The following is a 20,045-nucleotide window of genomic DNA, read 5'->3' on the forward strand; positions in this document are numbered from 1 at the left end:
AACGCTAGAAAGGCAAGTATTGTAGGCAGCTCCCGAAATATGTATTTATGAATATATTGTTGGTAAAGAGCCAAACAAAACAAAGCATGACTCACTGTAGACCTTCTTTAACTGTCCTTGCATTATTCTGGGGCGGTTATTGGGTGGCTTCAATAATGTATATAAAAAATGAATTGTTGTTTACATTCTTTTCAAAGGCATCACAAATCCTCAATTAGCAAAGGTCTTTACATTCTAACACATTATCTTCACCGTTCCATCAATAGGGTGAGGAGTTTATTTTAAGTAAACAATTAGACACAGGAAGATTTTACTATCTTTAAATTTATTTATTATTGTATATGAAGTGCTTTATCTGCAGAAGAGGGCATCAGATCACATCACAGATGGTTTTGAGCCACCATGTGGTTGCTGGGAATTGAATTCAGGACCTCTGGAAGAGCAGGTGGCGCTCTTTAACCACTGAGCCATCTCTCCAGCCCCCGATTTTACTATCTTTAAAAGGAAGAGTAAATGCTCTTACTAAATGTTTTCCCCTCCCCCACTCCGACCCTGAAATATTTCAAAGTTCATCTCTGACTAAGATCACAAATGGAGGCGGGAGTGGTGGCACATGCCTTTAGTCCCAGCACTCGGGAGGCAGAGGCAGGCAGATGACTGTGAGTTCCAGGCCAGCCTGGTCTACAGAGCGAGTCCAGCACAGCCAAGGCTAACACAGAGAGACCCTGTCTTGAAAAACCAAAATAAAGAAAAAAAGAAAAGAAAAGAAAAGAAAAAAGAAATCACAAATGCAAGGATCTGAAGCCAATCTAAAGAGTGGTTGCATGGCAAGAAATCTTAGAAATCATAAGGACGTCTTCATTTTACAGATGAAGCACACATTTAAACACACACACACACACACACACACACACACACACACACACCTGTTTCCATCAAAGGAGGCTGAGTGAAAAGGGAATCAAAATGTCTTCATGGAATCCTAAACAAAATCGATGACCCTTATCACCTCTCTGAAAGCTGCCCTTACCATTTCTCTACCTCACACTCAAACATACAACCAAGAGGGAGGCGGACCCCTTATTATCAAGTGAATCGGTGTCAGATCCAGGAACGGAAGTAAAGTATTATTTATTTGTTTATTTAGTTTGCTCTAAACTGCAAAGCTCCGCCTGCCTCTGCCTCCAGAGTGCTGGGATTAAAGGCGTGCACCACCACGCCCAGCGAGATACACTTTAAATGTGATTTCATCTCAACTATCCAAGGAATCCAGCTTCATTTGCTTTTTATTTCTGTAACGTCAGTTGTCTTTGCACAATCTTTCAGGTTCCCCAGTGAGCATCCAGAGTCAGACTATTTACTTGAGACTCTCTCCATTTAGAAAAGCGTTTTCTCTTGTTAGCGCACCAGAACGTTAAAAGACGACCAATGAAATAAAGGAAAAGTTGCAGACAACCTTCATTATCTTTTTCACATCAAAGCACCAAAGATGACAAACTTTTCAAAGGCAACTTAACCTTCTAAACACAAACACACACACACCCTCAGTTGTGTCATGACTCTGATGTTGCATTTAGTTGTTTTCCAGAACCTATTCCCGAGGGTCATGGCCCAGAATTGTCTAATGCCCACACTCGGAGCTGTCAGAGATGGTCAAACCATTACCGCATGCATCTCGCTGTAAGCCCGGCTGGAGTTCTGCTTGCTGAGAGCTAAAGGTTTATAACAGACCAGGGAACCCTACTTGGTATTCCCCCCGCCGTACCCCACCCCGCTGCCCAGTCCCGAAAGAAGGCTGGAGATGGGGAGCTAGGAGGAAGGTGATTGAGTCAGGGTGTGTGTGCTCAGCGAGCAAAGTCGAGTTTCTCGGAGAGAAGGCGGCGATGGAGCCAACGGGACCCAAATGGCAAGAGGAGCAGACAGTTCTGGGGAAGACCGCGCGACCCCGGTTCGGACGGGAAAGGAGACAGAAAGGGGGTGGAGGAAGTCCAAGCTAAAGAAAGAAGAAACTGCGGAGGAGGAAGTCGCCCCTGGAAGGGGAGGGGCGAAGGGGAAGTGAGCATCCAGCGCTAGCACTTTCGAGAGCCGGTGGCCGATGCCTCCCTACCTGAAGCGCTCCTGCCCCGCGGTGTCCCAGAGCTGCAGCTTGATCCTCTTGCCAGGTTCAATCTCCAGCAGGCGCGAGAAGAAGTCCACGCCGACCGTGGGGTCGCAGGCGGGGGAACGCAGCCCTGGGAAGCGGCCCTGGGTGAAGCGGTGCAGAAGGCACGACTTGCCCACCGTGGAGTCCCCGATCACGATGAGGCGAAACTGGTAGATCCAGATAGTCTCCATCGCGTTCCTACCCGGCGCGCTCAGGGGCAAGTTCTACCGAAGGAACTGTCCCTTCAGCACCTCCAAGGCGCGCGCCCGCCCGCTTCCAGCATTTTCCTTCCTGCGGCTGCGGCCGCCGCCTGGTAGCCGCCCTCTGAGGAGGGAGGGGCGGGACTGTGGGCAAGGGGCGTGGAACTGTCCGCCTAGGGGCGGGGCTTGCGGATGAGGGCGGGGCCGCAGGTAGCCGTGTGATCATGAGTTGGGGGTGAGGATCTAACTTGCAGCGGTGGTGTCTCGGAATGAGGGCGGGGCCCCAACTATAAGGGGTGGGAAGTGACGCTGTAGGGGCGGGATCTCTCACTGGAGGGGCGGGGCGAGAGTTTCTGCCTAGGGTATCGGAGAACCCCAGACTACTTTACCGCATTCTAATCCAGCTCTTGCTGGAAATTTACCAGGAAGTGGGTATGGAGAAAAGACGTGACAGCAAAAGCAACCAATGAAAATGTACGCTAGGGCGACACTCCAGAAAGGTCAGCCAATGGGAAGTGAGAGTCATTTTCTCTCACTCGTCTGGGTGGGCTTCTCAGAACAGGGCTCTGATCTGAGGCGGGGCGGGGGGGGGGGGGGGGTGGGCAGGCACCAACAAACTTCAATGCGTGGATCGTGGTGTCTGGGTTTTCAGAAGATTCCAGTATGCGATTTTTCTGCTGAAGGAAACAGTTGAAGAAATAGTTCAGATAGTTTCTGTTAAGGACTGCCTGTTGCTGTTGTTCCGAATTATACAAGTAAGAGAAAGGCCCAGTTCTAGCCCTATGGTCCTTTGGGGCCCTCCAGCCTGGGGGGAAATGTTAAGCGCATACAAGTCATCACTATTCTCGGTCTACAGCTGCTTTCCGCTTGCGTATGGCCAATGGTCTAATAAACGAAGCAGAATTTAAATTTTGGTGAGACCTTACTATGCTGTCATCCCTTCCCCTCAAGGGATAGCTAATTCAAATGTCTCTTCTGGATTAGGATGTAGCTTAGTTGGTAGAGTTGCCCAGCAACATAAAGCCCCGGGTTCAGTCCCCAGCTCCATAGAAACCAGATATAATGGCCCATGGTTATAATTCTAGCACGTGGGGGCATGAGGATCGGAAGTTTAAGATTATCCTCGGCTACGCAGCGAGTTATAGGACGATTTAGCTTTTAAAAGTCAAGTCAAAGTCCAACAGCTTTAAGGTGTGCATTTAGAAAACCAAAGTTTGCGATTAGAACTGCAAGCTCGGTGTTAGCATTCTTGCCCAGCATACGTGAAACCCTAGGTTTGATCATCAATATTGAAAATCTTTTTTTCCCTCCCAACCAATTCTTTTCTGCAACATCTAACTATCGCACTCGCGCTTGTTTCCTGTCTTGTTTTGGAGGAAGAAGTGTGACCTTCTGAGAAGCGTTCTTTTTCTCTGCCATGCTTCTTTGGGGGGGGGGGCCCATTAACTGATCTTCATTTTATGCAGTATGTATCTTGTCTCTCCTGCAACAGTTCTTTCATTCTGTCTTTGTTTGTTTTTAGAGACAGGGTTTCTTTGTGTGGCCCCAGCTATCCTGAAACTAGCGCTGTAGAACAGGCTGGCCTGGAACTCACAAAGATCCACCTGCCTTGGCCTCCCAAGTGCTGGTATTAAAGGAGTGCACTACCACAGACAGACAGACAGACAGACACACACACACATTCTCATTGAGTATTCACAACCCCCAAGCTGCTCAGAACCCTCTCGATGGTGGTTCCTTCTTCTCTTCACATGTCCAAAAGAGAAATCAGTCCTCATTTCTTATCCACACGTCCATCTTTAACAAGCCGTCATCCACTTTCAATACCTCATACACTCATGAAACAATTGCTTCATATAACTCGGCACGGGACCCCCCTAGTTATCAAATTCAAACCCCCCTTCCTCACCGTCCATACCTCTGACCCTGTCATTCTCTCTGACCTCTCAGGATCCCTCCATTTAGAGGTAACCAATTGACAGTTATGACCTCTAAGACATTAAGAGTGGCAACCATTTTGTCTTTCTTTTTCTCCTCCTCCTCTTCAGGAATATGGGTGTTTTGACTACATTACTTCTGTGCACATTAGGGAGCTTGGTGCAGGCAGAGGCCCAGAAGAGAGCATTGGATTTACACCAGGGTGTGAGCTACCATGTGGGTGATGGGTATTGAACCTGGGTCCTCTGGAAGAGGGAGCCAGTGCTCTGAACTACAGAGCCATCTCCTCAGCTGCTTGTCTTTCTTCTCTTTTTTCTTCTCACCTAGATGCTGAGCATAGTCATGGGAAAGTGAGAAAGATCCATATGTATGTACACACACACACACACACACACACACACACTCACACACACTCATATCCAAGTGCTGAGACTAAAGACTTCTACCACCATGCCCAGCTTGGCTGGATTTTCTTTTGTACAAGTTGATCACTTTTATGTCTTGGTTCCCACAAAGCATTGTCTCCTCGTCTTCACTCACCATTCATTTATTGATCCCCAACATCTTCAACCTTCAACTCTTCTTCCTTTTCTCCACTTCGCCCCTTCATCTCTTCAGCCTTTTTCTGGCAACTACAGCCACTCCAGTGTCTTCAGATACTCCCATACCCAAACCATATGTCCTCTGCCTTCACTTACGTATATGCACCATGTATGTGCCAGGTGCTCACAGAGGTTGGAAAAGGATGTCAGATCCCTTGGAACTGAGTTGCAAATGATTGTGAGTCACCAAGTTGGTGCTGGGAATTAAGCCTGGGTCCCATATAAGAACCAAGAATAATGCTCTTAACCACTGAGCCAATTCTCCAATATCTCTCTCTCTCTCTCTCTCTCTCTCTCTCTCTCTCTCTCTCTCTCTCTCTCTCTCTCTCTCCCTCTCTCTCTCCCTCTCTCCCTCTCTCTCTCCCTCTCTCCCTCTCTTTCTCTTTTCCAAGACAGGGTTTCTCTGTGTAGCCTTGGATGTCCTGGCCTCTCATTGTAGACCAGGCTGGCCTCGAACTCACAGGGATCTACCTGCCTCTGCCTCCCGAGTGTTGGGATTAAAGGCATGCGCCACCACGCCAGGCTGTAGGCACGACTTTTAAAAAGGAGAGACAAGAGCAGAGCACTGATTGCTCTTCCAGAGGTCCCGAGTTCAGTTCCCAGCAACCACATGTTGGCTCACAACCATCTATAATGTGATCTGGCGCCCTCTTCTGCTCTTCTGGCCTAAATCTTGAGAGAGAGAGAGAGAGAGAGAGAGAGAGAGAGAGAGAGAGAGAGAGAGAGAGGGAGAGAGAGGGAGAGAGGGAGAGAGAATGTCTCTGCTTCACCAGGAGTGTTATTTGTTCTGTCAACAGAATTTTCCTACCTGTGAGAGAGTTGCTCCCAAATAAACCAATACAGACGCCCCATTAAGTGCTGAAGAAGTGCCCAACTGTGCTTGCAATCATAGATGAAATGTAAATCAACGGCACGCAGTTTTTACTAAGGCGCTGACAGTTTTGCTGAGGGCGATGAACTTGGTGATTGATCACTCTCATTTTTTCCCTTACCTCACTTTTCCCGTCACTGGAAATTAAATAACTCAGCGGTTAAGGTATAAATCATTGCAGTGGATGCCATGATCATTAAAGGAAGCTGTTTGCTTGGAATTTCTTAACTGTGAATGTATGGTCAAGTTTTACTCTAGTTCCAAACCTAGGATTTTACTTTACAAAGGTGTTTAAAATCAGTTATTGATGAGAGAGGAATGAGGAAGAAATGGCTTTTCTCCAATACTGAGCCTTCCCCAATGCCACTTATTTCAATGGCAAATTCTGTTATAAATGGCAAAATTCATTATATCACTGGAATTCCTTAAACCCAAAGGGAAAAGTACTTGTAAAGCATGCACATTCTGCCCTTAAAAAACACCTTTTAAGGCTGGGCGTGGTGTTGCATGTCTTTAATCCCAGCACTCGAGAGGCAGAGACAAGAGGATCGCTGTGAGTTCGAGGCCAGCCTGGTCTACAAAGTGAGTCCAGGAAAGCCAAGGTTACACAGAGAAACCCTGTCTGGAAAAACAATAAACCAAAAACCAAAACAAAACAACAACAAAAGGAGAGAACTATTCTCTGAAGTACTTCTGTTATTACTGTACTTACTTTTAAGTTTTAAAAATTTGACCCACGAGGAACTTATTGAGATTCCCAGAATTTTCAGATTATTGCTCACTCCTCCCTGCTTCCATTGTCCCACCCTCTATGGTATAAAGAACTAGACCACTGGGGACCAGGATAAAAATTTTCAGACTCTAAAAAGAAAAGACAAGGGGATGGAGAGATAGCTCAGAGGGTAAGAGCACTGACTGCTCTTCCAGAGGTCCTGAGTTCAATTCCCAGCATCCACATAACCATCTATAATGGGATCTGGTGCTGTTTTCTGGCAGGCAGGCACACATGCAGGCAGAACATTGTATACATAATAAATAAAAAAAAACCCAAAAGACAAAACAAAACAAAACCAGTTGCCTGAAATCTCAGGACGAGGAATGAGAGAAGGAATTGCTGATGCCTTACAAGGCTCAGACCCTCACTGGGCGAGGTGGCATGCGCCTTTAATCCCAGCGCTCGGGAGGCAGAGACAAAAGGATCGCTGTGAGTTCGAGGCCAGCCTGGTCTACAAAGTGAGTCCAGGACAGCCAAGGCTAACACAGAGAGACCCTGTCTCGAAAAACAAACAAACAAACAAACAAAAAAACCAAAAACAAAAACAAGGCTCAGACCCTCATTCCTGGTGGCAAAATATGCTGCATAGCGTACTTGCTGCTGTCACTGCACTTACTGTGCCTTTTCATGCTTCTGTTCAGATGCCAATGGCTCCAAATAAGAATGAATGCCCCAAACACTGAGCTCTATCTACTGATGCACAAGCTGCTCTTGCTTTAAAAAAAAATACAAAGAGGCAAGACATCAGAACACGGTCAAAAGAAAGATGCTTGGCCATCAATGCTTTGGGGAACTGTGAGAGAGGCTCCAGGAGAAGAGGCAGAGGACCTTTCTCCTCAGGTGCATTTGGTTCCCCGGGTTGTCCTTGAACATGCTTTTGTGCCTCCTGTGACAAACATTTACATTTAATTTATAAGACATGTTTATTCTTCTCGGATGTCAGATCATAGCTATGAAGCCCAATTTGGTGAAAGGATAGGTGAGTGCTGCCCTCAGTGTGCTCTGGACCTGGATGTCACCTTCTGCGATGCTTCTGTGCTTTCCCATATATAATCTATGGTACATGCTTGGCAGTTGTGTTTTCATTGGCCTGTTCTGGGAATTTTCTGGGAAGGGGCTGCTCTGTTAATATTTCCTAGTGCTCCCTAGCATTTATTTACATGTTTTTATGATGATAATTTTCTAAAGTCAAACAGCCTTCCTTGGATTACTGCTTTTTTTTGTTCATTCATGTACGAAAGCACACTGAAACTGAAATAAAGTTTCTACAGAGATAGGTTGTGGCCCACCCCATTCTTTAAGGTCCTCAAATCTCAAGTCCCATAGACAGGTCTGCCTCGGTTGGCAAAAGTGGACATTGTTTTTCTCTAAATCTTAAGACTACAGTACACCAAAGTGCTTTTATTCTTTTTTTAAATACAAAACAGAAATGTAAAATTTTGTTTGTTTGTTTTGTTTTTCAAGACAGGTTTCTCTATGTAGCCCTAGCTGTCCTGGAACTTGCTTTGTAGATCAGGCTGGCCTTGAACTTGGAGATCCACCTGCCTCTGCCTCCCAAGTGCTGGGATTACAGGTGAACACAGCCACCACCTGGGAGAAAAGTGAATTTTGACCACTTCTGACTAACATTTATGGGCAAATAGACTAGCAGACATTTGTAGTTTTACTTCTGGCCCGTTTATTTTTATTCTTCAAAAAGGTGTGTGTGTGTGTGTGTGTGTGTGTGTGAGAGAGAGAGAGAGAGAGAGAGAGAGAGAGAGAGAGAGAGAGAGAGAGAGAGAGAGAGAGAGAAATTGTGAGTATATGAACACAAGTGAGTACACATTGTGCATGTGTTTATGTGTGCAATGAGGCCAGAAGAGGGCACTAGGCCTTTTATAAAAAACCAAACTTTTTGAAAGAAATAAATATACAATAAACTACCCATAGCAAGAACCACGACACAATCAGGAATTACATAAATGTTACATCCTTAGTGTTTTGGCTATTTATATTTGACAGCCTTGAAGAAAATCTTTCCTATCCTGGTGCATCTAAAATTCTTAATGTTTTAAATCACTCTGAAGAACCTGTTGAGGCAGGATCTCTGGCTGAGGTTCTCATCTTAGCTAGGTTGGAAATGATCAAACCCAAGGAACTCTTCTGTCTTTGGCTCCTTCAGAAGTGGGGATTCAGTTTTTGATGGTTTTCATAGGTATGGCTCCCATAGACTCCTGTGTTTGAATGTTTGGCCCGTAGGGAGTGGCACTATTGGGAGGTGTGGCTTTGTTGGAGTAGGAAGTGCATCACTGTGGGAGGAAGCTTAATTCAGAAGGGCAACTATAATAGACACCAGAAGTGGTTGAAGAGAGGGAACAGGATGGGAGCTTACCATAGAGGTCCTCTGAAAGACTCCACCCAGCAGGGGATCAAAGCAGATGATGAGACTCACAGCCAAACTTTGGAGCAGAGCTCAGGGAGACATATGGAAGAGTTGGGGGATAGAAGGACCTGTGTGTGTGTGTGGGGGGGGGGGTGTCAGGAGCTCCACAAAGAGAACAACAGAGCCAACAAATCTCAGTCCAGGGGACCTACAGAGACCAATGCATCAACCAAGGACCATGCAAGGAGAGCATCTAAACCCCTTGCTCAGATGTGGTCAATAAGCAGCACAGTCTCCATGTGAGCAGCATAATATGGGGAGTAGAGGCTCCCTCTGACATGGACCCTGTTGCCCACTCATTGATTGCTCCCCCCTGGCGGGGTGGCCATGACAGCACACAGGAAGAGGAAGCAGGCAGCCCTGATGAGACTTGATAGGCTGGGGTCAGATGGTAAGGGAGGAGGGCTTCCCCTTTTTGCGGATGAGGGGAAGGAGGGAGGTTGGGACCAGGTGGAGATGGAGGGGACTACAATTGGTATGTAAAGCGAATAAATTAAAATAAAAAATCTTAATATAAAAAACTGCTCTTCAGATCTCCAAATCCAGCTTTGTTGACTGCTGGATTCCTCTTGGGCTGGTTCCACTCCCTGTTAGCAGCTTTCCTAGGCAGGTATCCCATGGCTCAGGCATCTTTAAAGTCTTGGGGTCCTCCTTGTTACTTGGCTTCTTTAGGTTTCTGGATTGTAGTGCTATCCTGTATTATACGGCTAATATCCACTTATAAGTGAGCATATACCATGTATGTCTTTCTGGGTCTGGGTTACCTCACTCAGGATGATTGTTTCTAGTTCCATTCATTTGCCTGCAAATTTCAAGATTTCTTTGTTTTTAATAGCTGAGTAGTATTCCATTGTGTAAATATACCATAATTTCTTTATCTATTCTTTGGTTGAGGAACATCTAGGTTGTTTCCAGATTCTCGCTATTACAAATAAAGCTGTTATGAACATAGTTGAACAAATGTCCTTGTTGTATGGTGGAGCATCTTTCAGATATATGCCATAAATCTTACTTGGCTTTTTTTCCTTGCCCAAGTGGTTTTCAGTCTTGCTTTGGGCCAGTATTTCCTCACTATGCTCCCTTCCCTATGAATGGTAATGTGTATCCTGTGACATTGTATGTTGGAAGTATGTAATGTTTATTTCATTGATTTGATAGGGGATTACAGTTAAAAGAGATTGCATGAATCTCAGAAGAGCCTTTGGACTTTTAAACATTATTGTGAGTGTGATAGACTATGGGGACTTTCAAAGTTGGACTAAATGCGTTTTGTGTTATGTTATGGAGACAAGCCTATGGGGCCAGAGAGTAGCGGTGGTTTGAATAGGAATGGTTCCCCCGATAGACTCATGTGTTTGAATGGTTGGTCATAGGGGGTGGCACTATTAAGAGACATGGCTTTGTTAGAGGAAGTGTGTCACTGTAGGGGTGGGCTTTGAGGTCTCCTGTGCTCAAGCTGCACCCAGCGTGGCACCCAGTCTCCTTCTGAGCCCTGGGGATTAAGATGTAGAACTCTCAGCTCTTTCTCTAGCACCATGTCTGCCATGCGTGCTGCCATGCTTCTCAACATGACTAAACCTCTGAACTATAAGCCAGCCCCAATTAAATGTTTCATTTATAAGAGTTGCCGTGGTCATGGTGTCTCTTCACAGCCATAAAACTTTAACTAAGACACAGGTATTTGTTTATAGGGTTCCTGGCTGATTAAATGGGTGCTGGGATATGACCTCTGCTCCTCATGGCTGTGGCACAAGCACTCTTAACCACTGAGTCATCTCTTCAGGCCTCAGCTCTGTCCTGGACTCACTTTGTAGACCAGGCTAGCCTCAAACTAACAGAGATCTGCCTGCTTCTGCCTTGCCTCCCTGAGTGCTGGGATTACAGGTGTGCATCACTGTGTGTAGCTCAGGTCTTAGCTCTTATTTCTAACTTGTCTGTTCCTTCTTTGTAACCTAAAAAGCTAAAAATTAAGTGATTTCAGATTGCTGTCTTTTATTTCTACTTCTTTTTATACGTGTGGATGTTTTGCCTACATATATGTTTGTGTTCTACATGGGTACCTGATGCTCATGAAGACTAGTAAAGGGCATTGGATCCCCTCAAACTGGAATAGCAGGTGGTTATGAGCTGCCATCTGGGAATTCGAACCTAGGTCCTCTGGAAGAGCAGTCAGTGCTCTTAACCACTGAGCCCCCTCTCCTGCCCTGATTACATATTTTTTATGTCATATAGAAATTATCATTGACAGCTAAGGTTTAAATATTAGAAATATCAGACTATAAGGTAACTTACAGCTGGGCAGTAGTGGCACATGCTTTTAATCTCAGCACTTGGGAGGCAGAGGCATGTAAATCTCTGAGTTCGAGACTATCCTGGTCTACAGAGTTCCAGGACAGCCAAGTCTATACAGAAGACCCCCTTTCTCGAAAAAAGCAAAACCCAAACCAAACAGTCCCATGAACTGAGAATCTGTTGGGTCACGTGTGGCTCCTGTGTGTGTGTGTGTGTGAATGTGGATAACACTTGCCTAAAAGAAACAAAGCAGGCGATTTAACTGTTGCTTTGTTATTGCACTTTGGATACACATGGAGGCCACACAGTTTAATGGATTGAATCCAAGGTTGACTGTCAGTCTGACATTTCGGACAGGACCTGTTGGCTAAGTGTGTGATAATGGCCACTGGCATAAACTGATAAATTCATGCTTTTGCTTCTCCATATATAAAATAATGTTTTGAAAATTAAAACTTTTAAAGGTAGGAAGCCATTTAATTAGGTCCTTAGCAACTTAGAACACCAGCTCGTGAGGATACATCCTCTTTGTCAGGGAGTATGAGATCGTAGGTAGCCCTGTAGTTGAGGAACAGCTTTGCTCTTCAGCAAAATCTCCAAGTCCACAGTTTTCTCATCAGCCTTGCACTGCTCTGTAATGTCATATTTCTCCTGTGTCAAAGAGCTCGCCCTTCTGGTGCCTGGGCTTGCGCAGCTGCTACTTCTTGAAGTAAGCGTCAGTCAGGTGTTTGGGGATTTAAACCTCACTGATAACAACTTTTGTAGAGCTGGAGATGACAAGCTTCTGGTGTGTTCTGTGCTGAGGAACACTGTTGAGGGCAGAAGTAGGAAGCCACTGCCCAGCTGCTTCAGGAAAACCACTCTCTTGCCCCTGTGGCGCCCAGTGAAGATGATCGGGTCAGGACAGTCCCAGGAGTGATGCTGGCACGCAGCTTTCTCACGTGCTGACTGAAGGAAGGGCTTTTTGCCGTGCCTCAGCAGCTTCCGAGGCACGTCTTCAGTGGGATACCTAGACATTTTTCTAAGTTTCACCACCCAGATTCCACCATTCTAGTCACCACAGACTCCTTTTGTGACAGTTGGAAGAACTTTCTCCTTTTTCTTCTTCTTTTAAACCTTGGACTTTGCCGCTGAGTGTTTCCTTTTGTACAAAGCCTTTCTGGGATACGTTGCAGATCGGGATCTCCTGCCAACTTCTCTAACCAGGACAGGGTTCCGGCTGCAATGGGGCTTCCACTTCTTGGGCTTTTTAACCTTAGGGTCACCTTTCTTGGCTGCATGAGCAGGCGGGGTGCCAGCGGCAGCAGCATCACCACCACCAGCCTTCTTGGCCGCGGGCTTCTTCTCCTCTGTGTCAGGCTTCTCAGCTTTTCCACCTGCCATCTTGCAAGACGGGAAAGAGGACTAAGGTCCCGGCTTCCGGCCTGTGAGTAATCTTGAAAATTAATTTTAAAAAGTCAAGTTACTATTAACAGATACTAAGACATTGTTTATTAGTGACAGATATTTTTAACACCTTGCTATTGCGTTTCCATCAAGGTGGCTCAGAGGCATCTCAAACACAAAGTCCAACCAAGTCTAGGCTTGAAATGATTATTTATTAACTATGTGGCACATTGCACAATTTATAAAAGCTATCAAACTTAGTGTTTTTGTATAAAATGGGCATAGTATGATTAATGATGATGATTTAATAATTTTAAAAATTAATTAATGTGCATATTTTTAGGGGAGTGTTTAGACAAGATCTTCTTATGTGGTTTAGACTGGCCTCGAACTCACATTAGTCCTTCCTCAGCCTCCGAGTGTGTGGGGATCACTGTGTAAGCATCACATCTGCCTTTTGTGCTCTATTGTCTTTGGTGATTCTTGTTTGTTTGTTTGTTTTGGTTTTTTGAGACAGGGTTTCTCTGTGTTAGCCTTGGCTGTCCTGGACTCATTTTGTAGACCAGGCTGGCCTTGAACTCACAGCGATCAACCTGCCTCTGCCTTTGCCTCCCGAGTGCTGGGATTAAAGGCGTGCGCCACCACATCCGTCTTTTTCTTTGGTGATTCTATGTCTGCCTTCCTTTGCTGTCCATAAGAGTCCAAGGTCAGAGTTTCATTAACCTACCTATACAACATTAATCAATTTGTTTGGTTCTTTTTCAAGACAGGGTTAGTCTGTGTATCCTTGGCTGTCCTGGACTCACTTTGCAGACCAGGCTGGCCTCGAATTCACAGTGATCTGCCTGCCTCTGCCTCCCAAGGCGTGTGTCACCACGCCGGGCTCGGCTGCCTTCATCTCACTTTGATGAGCTAAATGTGCTTAATTAGAATACACCTGAACACTTACCTAACTCTCCTAATGTATTATGTTTCTATTGGCAGGCTTCCGCTACAAAAGCACTCATCATTGTACGCACATGTAGACTCAGCTCTTAGCGGGCTGAGGTGGGAGCAACTCAGGTTTCAGGCCTTGTCTCCGTTAATCACAGAGAAAGATGCCACTCTCGCCTTTTCATTATTATTTAAATATCCTGGGTCTGTGAGGTGGCTCGCTGGGTAGAGGTATTTGCTGCCAATGCCTGGCAATCTGAGTTAGATTCCTGGGACACACATGACGGAAGGAAAGAACAGACTCCTGCAAGTTATCTTCTGACCGCCACACATAAATAAATAATTGTTAAAATCACAGACTGCCGTCGTTCAGGTCACATACTTCCATCTGCTACCTTGGCATCCTTTAAATGTTTTGGCCTCCAAAATGGCCTTTCTCTTTCTTAGGCTGCACTCAGGGAATGTTCTCAGAGTTGGTTCTGCTCTACTTACATTTTTCCTCCCAAGACAGGGTTTCTCTGTGTAACAGCTCTGGCTGTCCTGGACTCTTTTTGTAGCCTAGGCTGGCCTCAAACTCACATAGATCCACCTGCCTCTGCCTCCTGAGTGCTGGGATTAAAGGCATGGGCCACCATGCCTGGCTTACATTCTTTTTAAAAAATTAATTTATTTTATTTGATGTGCATTGGTGTTTTGTCAGGTCCCCCTGGAAGTGGAGTTACAGACAGGTGTAAGACTTGGGAGTTGAACCCAAGTCCTCTGGAAGAGCAGCCAGTGCTCTTAACCACTGAGCCATCTCTCCAGCCCCTCTATTTACAATCTTTAGGGGACATGGTAATCTCGTTGTCTTAGCCACCATTTATAAGTAAATGATTTAGCTTTTCTTCGTTGTGACAAAATATCTGATATAAACCTAAAGAATGAAAGGTTAATTCTGGCTCAGGTTTCAGAGACTTCGATCCACCTCGGCTGGACTGTGCTGTTCTTGGGGCCACAGTGAAGCTGCGAGTTATCACGGGGGGAGCCTGGCAGAGTAAGGATGCTTACCTAATGGGGACCAGGACACACCGAGGACTAGGGAGGGGCCAGAGTATCTTTCCAGGACATACCTTCAGTGACCTACTGCTCCCAAGTAGGCTCTGCCTTCTGGCTTTCCATCACCTCACAGTAATGTGGCCAGATTTCAAATCTATCAAAGGATTTATCCACTGATTGGGCCAGAGGCCCATCAGCTCACATCCAAACCTTTAATACGCTAACCTTTTAGCATATACTTAACAGCTGAACTGTAACACTGGGCAGAAGGACCCCAGATCTTTCTCTCCAGTATTCTTCCTATATATGTCTTAACCATCCTAGACAGGACCCCCTGCAGGTCTAGATGCTCTTTGAAGTGCGATATCCTTTCAATTCAACGTGCTTTTTTTAGTCTGACATGTCCTGGCTGTCAATATCACCCTCATTTTCTCACTCACTTACTCCCAAAGTCTTCAGAATAAATGTCCTATATTCTCCCTCCCTCCCTCCCTCCCTCCCTCCCTTCCTTCCTTCTTTCCTCCTGCCCTCCTTCCCCCCCTCTCCTTTCTCTTTCTTATCTATACTGCAGGTCTCACACTCACTGTTCTAATATTGACATTATCTTCTCTTGAGGCCTGCTCTTTTTGGGTAGCATAATTATAGCCATTTTTTATCTTAGCCCTACCAGCCATACCATCTCAGTTTGTTCCTCTCTGTGCAAGTTCAGGTTGACCAAAAACTATGTATACGTTCAGCATATTTAATGGCCTTGCTGCTCCTAGAAATTCCCCAAACCATAAGCGCAGCTGGACCTAACTATAAACTCCACTTGGGACCAATCAAACTAAAGGTCAGCTAGAACGGCTTTGTCTAGTTAGCAAAAAAATAGTATAAGTCAGAGGTGACTACCCTGTCCCACGGCCCCCAGGTGAACTAGTTGGGATTTATGCATTTATAAACTAACTCTGAGAATCACACAGTGTCACAGTTTGGTTCCAGAGTCCACTCTGTGTCCCTGACCTTGGTCAGTCTTGGGGGTGTTGCACTCAATAAACCATCCATATCTAGGTGAGATCAGGGTCTGAGTAGTTTGTGCGTCTTCCCTCTGTACCCTGACATCTCCCACCTCTTCCTTGTCCTAGCCGAGCCTTTACCCAGGTCTACAGGTTGTGTAGACACTTCCTTTGCTTTCACTTGTTCTCTGTACTCTTACTCCCACAGTGCAAGTGGGCCCTGCTCACCACTGAAATCCCTTTTCTGCTTGCCCTTCTACAAGGTGACATTCTTAGTTCTTCGCTGCTCAAAACAAAAGTATGAACTTCTAAGCCATCGGCGGCCACTGTCTGCAGAATGAAGCACAGGTTCTCTGACCTGTAATTTGAGGCACTTTGCAATCTGCCCCAGATCTAACCGTACCTTGTTTCTTGCCACTGGCCTTGATCTCTTAGGCAGAGGGCTCTGCTTAATCGTCTGTTACAAACAATACTTTAAATCTCAGGAGAAGGATGAGGCACTTTGAATGAGATGTCACATAACTTCTCAGACATCCAATATACTTGGTCCCCACCTGGTGACACTGGGGAGGTTTAGGAGGTGTGAACTTGCTGGAGGAAGTGTATCATTCCAGGCAGGCTTTGGTCACTGTATTTCATCACAGCAATAAAAAAGTAGCCAAGGGCTGGAGAGATGGCTCAGTGGTTAAGAGCTCTGCCTGCTCTTCCAAAGGTCCTGAGTTCAATTCCCAGCAACCACATGGTGGTTCACAACCATCTGTAATGTGATCTGATGCCCTCTTCTAGCCTACAGGTGTACATGTAGGCAAAGCACTGTATACATAATAAATAAATAAATAAATAAATAAATAAATAAATAAATCTTTTTAAAAAAGTAACCAAGATGGGCCATTTCCACTTTCATCCCAGCCCAGGGTTCTGATTGAACCCACGTGTTGTTTACAGCACTTGATAGCTAATGCTTGTCAGTCATCTTGTAATATGCTTTAATACATTTCTAATTTTATTCTGTGTGTATTTGGTGTATGAGTTTGTGTGTGTGTATGTGTGTGTATATGTGTGTGTGTGTATGTATGTGTGTGTGTGTGTGTGCGTGCGCGCACGTGCGCAGGGCCACATGCCCGTACGTGCTTGTGTGAAGGCCAGACATTAATGTCTGATGTCAGGTGGCCTCCTCTATTAATCTCTACCTTACTTTTTTTTTTTTTTTTTTTTTGAGACAGTTTTCTCTATGTAGTTCTGGCTCTTCTAGAACTCATTATGTAGACCAGGCTGGCCTCGAACTCAGAGATCTACCTGCCTCTGCCTCCCGAGTGCTGGGATTAAAGGTGTGCATCACCACTGCCCACCTTACTTTTTGAGACAGGGTCCTTCACCAAACCTGAAACTCAGCCACTGAGCCATTGAGATTGCCCTACCTCTGCCACCCCGTGCTAGAATTACAGACATGCACCAGGATGCTTTTTGTATGTTTGTTGTGAATCTGAACACAGGCCCTCAGGCTTTCTGACCAAACACTTACAGACTGGGCCACCTATCCAGCCTGTAAACTGCCATTATAATTTTGTTTGCTAAAAAGAGTTTTTTTTTTTTTAAATAATAAAGTAAATGACAATTTTAAAAATTAATAAAAATAATTTTATTATTCTAATTAGTTTGCGTGTGTAGTTTTTGCACATGAATGCAGAGGCCAAAGGCATCAGATTCCCCTGGTGCTAGAACTACAAGTGGTTATGAGCATCCTGGTGTGGATGCTGGGAAACAAACTCAGCCCCTCTGCGAGAGCAGCTTGGGCTCTGTATTTGCTGGTTCTTGACACAGCTAGGGCCATCAGAAAGGAAGGAGCCTCAGCTGAGGAAATGCCTCCATGAGATCCAGCTGTAAGGCATTTTCTCAATTAGTGGTCAGTGGGGGAGGTGTCACCTCTGCGCTGGTGGTTCTGGCTTCTATAAGAAAGTAGACTGAGCAAGCCAGGAGAAGCAAGCCACTAAGCAGCATCCCTCCAAGGCCTCTGCATCAGCTCCTCCTCCAGGTTCCTGCCCCATTTGAGCTCCTGTCCTGACTTCCTTCAGTGATGAACAGCAATATGGAAGGGTAAGCCAAATTAACCCCTTCTTTCCCATCTTCCCTTTATGGTCATCCATTGCAGCAATAGAAACCCTAAGACAGGCTCTTAGGCATGAGCCATTTCTCCAGCCCAATAAGTTGTTGATACTAAGAACACATACATACTTATTTACTGATACATTTAATAGCTGGGGTGTAACTCAGTGGTAGAGCACTTAGCATGTGCAAAGCTCTGGGTTCAATCCACAGGACCTATTAGAAAAAGGAAAAAAAATACACATATTAGCATCTTGAGCTCATGAGTGATATATTGAATTAAAATTTAGATATAAGTTCTATGAAAAGATGACTACCATTTGATTTGGGGTGCTTGTAACTTGTAGAAAATCCAAGTTTCATAAACAACTTTTAACAAAAGATTTATTTATTTTCATTTTATATGAGTGTTTTTCCTGACTATATATATGTGCACATGTGCATGCCTGATGTTTGTGGAGTTCAGAAAACAGTGTCGGATCCCTTAGAATTGATCTTACAGATGATTGTGAGACACCACATGGGTGCTAGAAATTGAACCTGGGTCCTCTAGAAGAGCAATTAGTTCTCTTAATCACTGAGCCACCTCTCAGCTCCTTATAAATGGCTTTTAAGTTCTTATTTGATTTGGTTTCCAACCAATGTTCTCTCTCTCCGTGTGTGTGTGTGTGTGTGTGCGTGCTTGGGTGCCCCCATTCCCATGCCACAACAAAATTGTACAAGTCAGAGAACAACTTGTTGGGGTGGATACCAGACATTGAACTTGGGTCACCAGGTTTGGCATGAGGGGCCTTCATCTGTTAAGCCATCCCACTGGCTCATGGTGTGTGTTTTATGGATGAGGCAGTAAAGATGACATTATCTGAATTCAAAGTTTAACTGTTTTTTTTTTTTAATCTAAGAAGAAAACTAGTAGATCAAAGTCTGAAAATAAAATACATTAAACATCAGAATATTCTCAGGTGATTTATTTTGACAAGTGTTTAAATTATTTAGCCATTCTAGATTTATTTGGTTTTAATTATTTATGATAACACACAGCAGTGCATTAGTAAATGTCTTGAATAGTGTTTGGTAAAGGTGGGCACTAATATTACTATAGATATAGATCTGCCATTTAATTTTTGCTGACAAGTGGGCTGAGCTGCTGAGGATAATTGTACAGAACATTAAAGGATCATTCGTATGTGATTGATACACAATGACCCAGCATCTGCCTTTGTGCTGCTGTAGTTTTTCAATGTTTTCAAAATTGTCAGTAGTTCAATAAGTCCAAGTTTGTAACTTAAAATATCATCTTTATGAGCATGCGCTGCTGTGTGCCCAGGGTTTTTCGAGTGCTTACCTGCTAACAGCAGCTCTTCGGAGTGATGCTTCACTACATCGCGAACCCTCTAGACGTCTTTTCTTTTTACTTGTGCTTGGAACACATTCAAAGCACTTATGTACTTGCATAGTGATGTAAAAATGTCCGGTGTAGCTTTCAAATGAGCAACAACTCTGGGCAATTGAGACTAGCTTCCTTCTGCATCTTCCCCTTTGCCTTTTCTCCTCTTTGACATTTTCAGTAGATGCTATTGAACATACTCCTCGGTGAGGAGGAGTTTAGCAAAGAAAGTTACATTAAGGCATTCCCAGAATTCGTTGGCCCTGAGAAGAAAACTAAAAATAAATTCATTATCTCTCAGGGTGGACAGCATCCAGCAGGAACGGCCACTCTGAGATGATGCATTGCTAATGAACGTGGGGACCAAGATGCTACTCTGAGGCTGGTAAAAATAAAATAACCCAGAAAGGTAAATTTTCAACACATAGGAGGCTGAGGCAAGAGAACTTCTGTGACTTCCAGAGCAGCCTAGGCTACAGACTGAAACTTTGTGTCAGTAAACAAGCAGAAAATCCACAAAAGAATGGGAGAGAAACACTGTATTTCACGGCGGTAAAGATCCCCAGAGGCTGGAGAGATGGCTTAGTGGTTAAGCCCACTGTCTGCTTTTATAGAGGACCTGGGTTCAACTCCCAGCACATACGTGGCAGCTTGTAACTGTCTGAAATCCAGCTCCAGGTAATTTGACACTGTCACACAGACATACATACAGGCAAAAACGTGAATGCACATAAAATAAAACTAAGTAAATTATTTTTTAAAATATCTGGGCTACTGAGGATAGCGATCCACTGTGGATGGGCCTGTGTGGTTCACTCATGTGCCAACATATGGCTTAGTGCTCACTCCCCCTCCCAGCTCCTCCTAGTAAGCATTCCTCCTCTCCAGAGGTCAGAGTTAAATGGTAGATTTCCCATACATTTTTGGTATGATTGCTATTCTCCCTCCTCCTCCTCCTCTTCT

At 44.8% G+C, this 20,045-nt stretch overlaps 1 protein-coding gene and 1 pseudogene across 1 annotated transcript in view; both read right to left on the reverse strand.

Moving 5' to 3' along the window:
• Rab39a (RAB39A, member RAS oncogene family) overlaps positions 1-2,425 on the reverse strand; it is a 64,972-nt gene extending 62,547 nt beyond the window's left edge. Inside the window, exon 1 of the mRNA XM_051156456.1 lies at positions 2,108-2,425. Coding sequence (XP_051012413.1) covers positions 2,108-2,334 — 227 coding nt within the window. The 5' untranslated portion in view covers positions 2,335-2,425. The remainder of the gene's footprint in view (positions 1-2,107) is intronic.
• Positions 2,426-11,739: 9,314 nt separating this feature from the next.
• On the reverse strand, positions 11,740-12,626 carry LOC127198477 (60S ribosomal protein L6-like; annotated as a pseudogene).
• Positions 12,627-20,045: the final 7,419 nt, after the last annotated feature.

Source organism: Acomys russatus, chromosome 14 (genome assembly GCF_903995435.1).
Source record: "Acomys russatus chromosome 14, mAcoRus1.1, whole genome shotgun sequence".
NCBI lineage: Eukaryota > Metazoa > Chordata > Mammalia > Rodentia > Muridae > Acomys > Acomys russatus.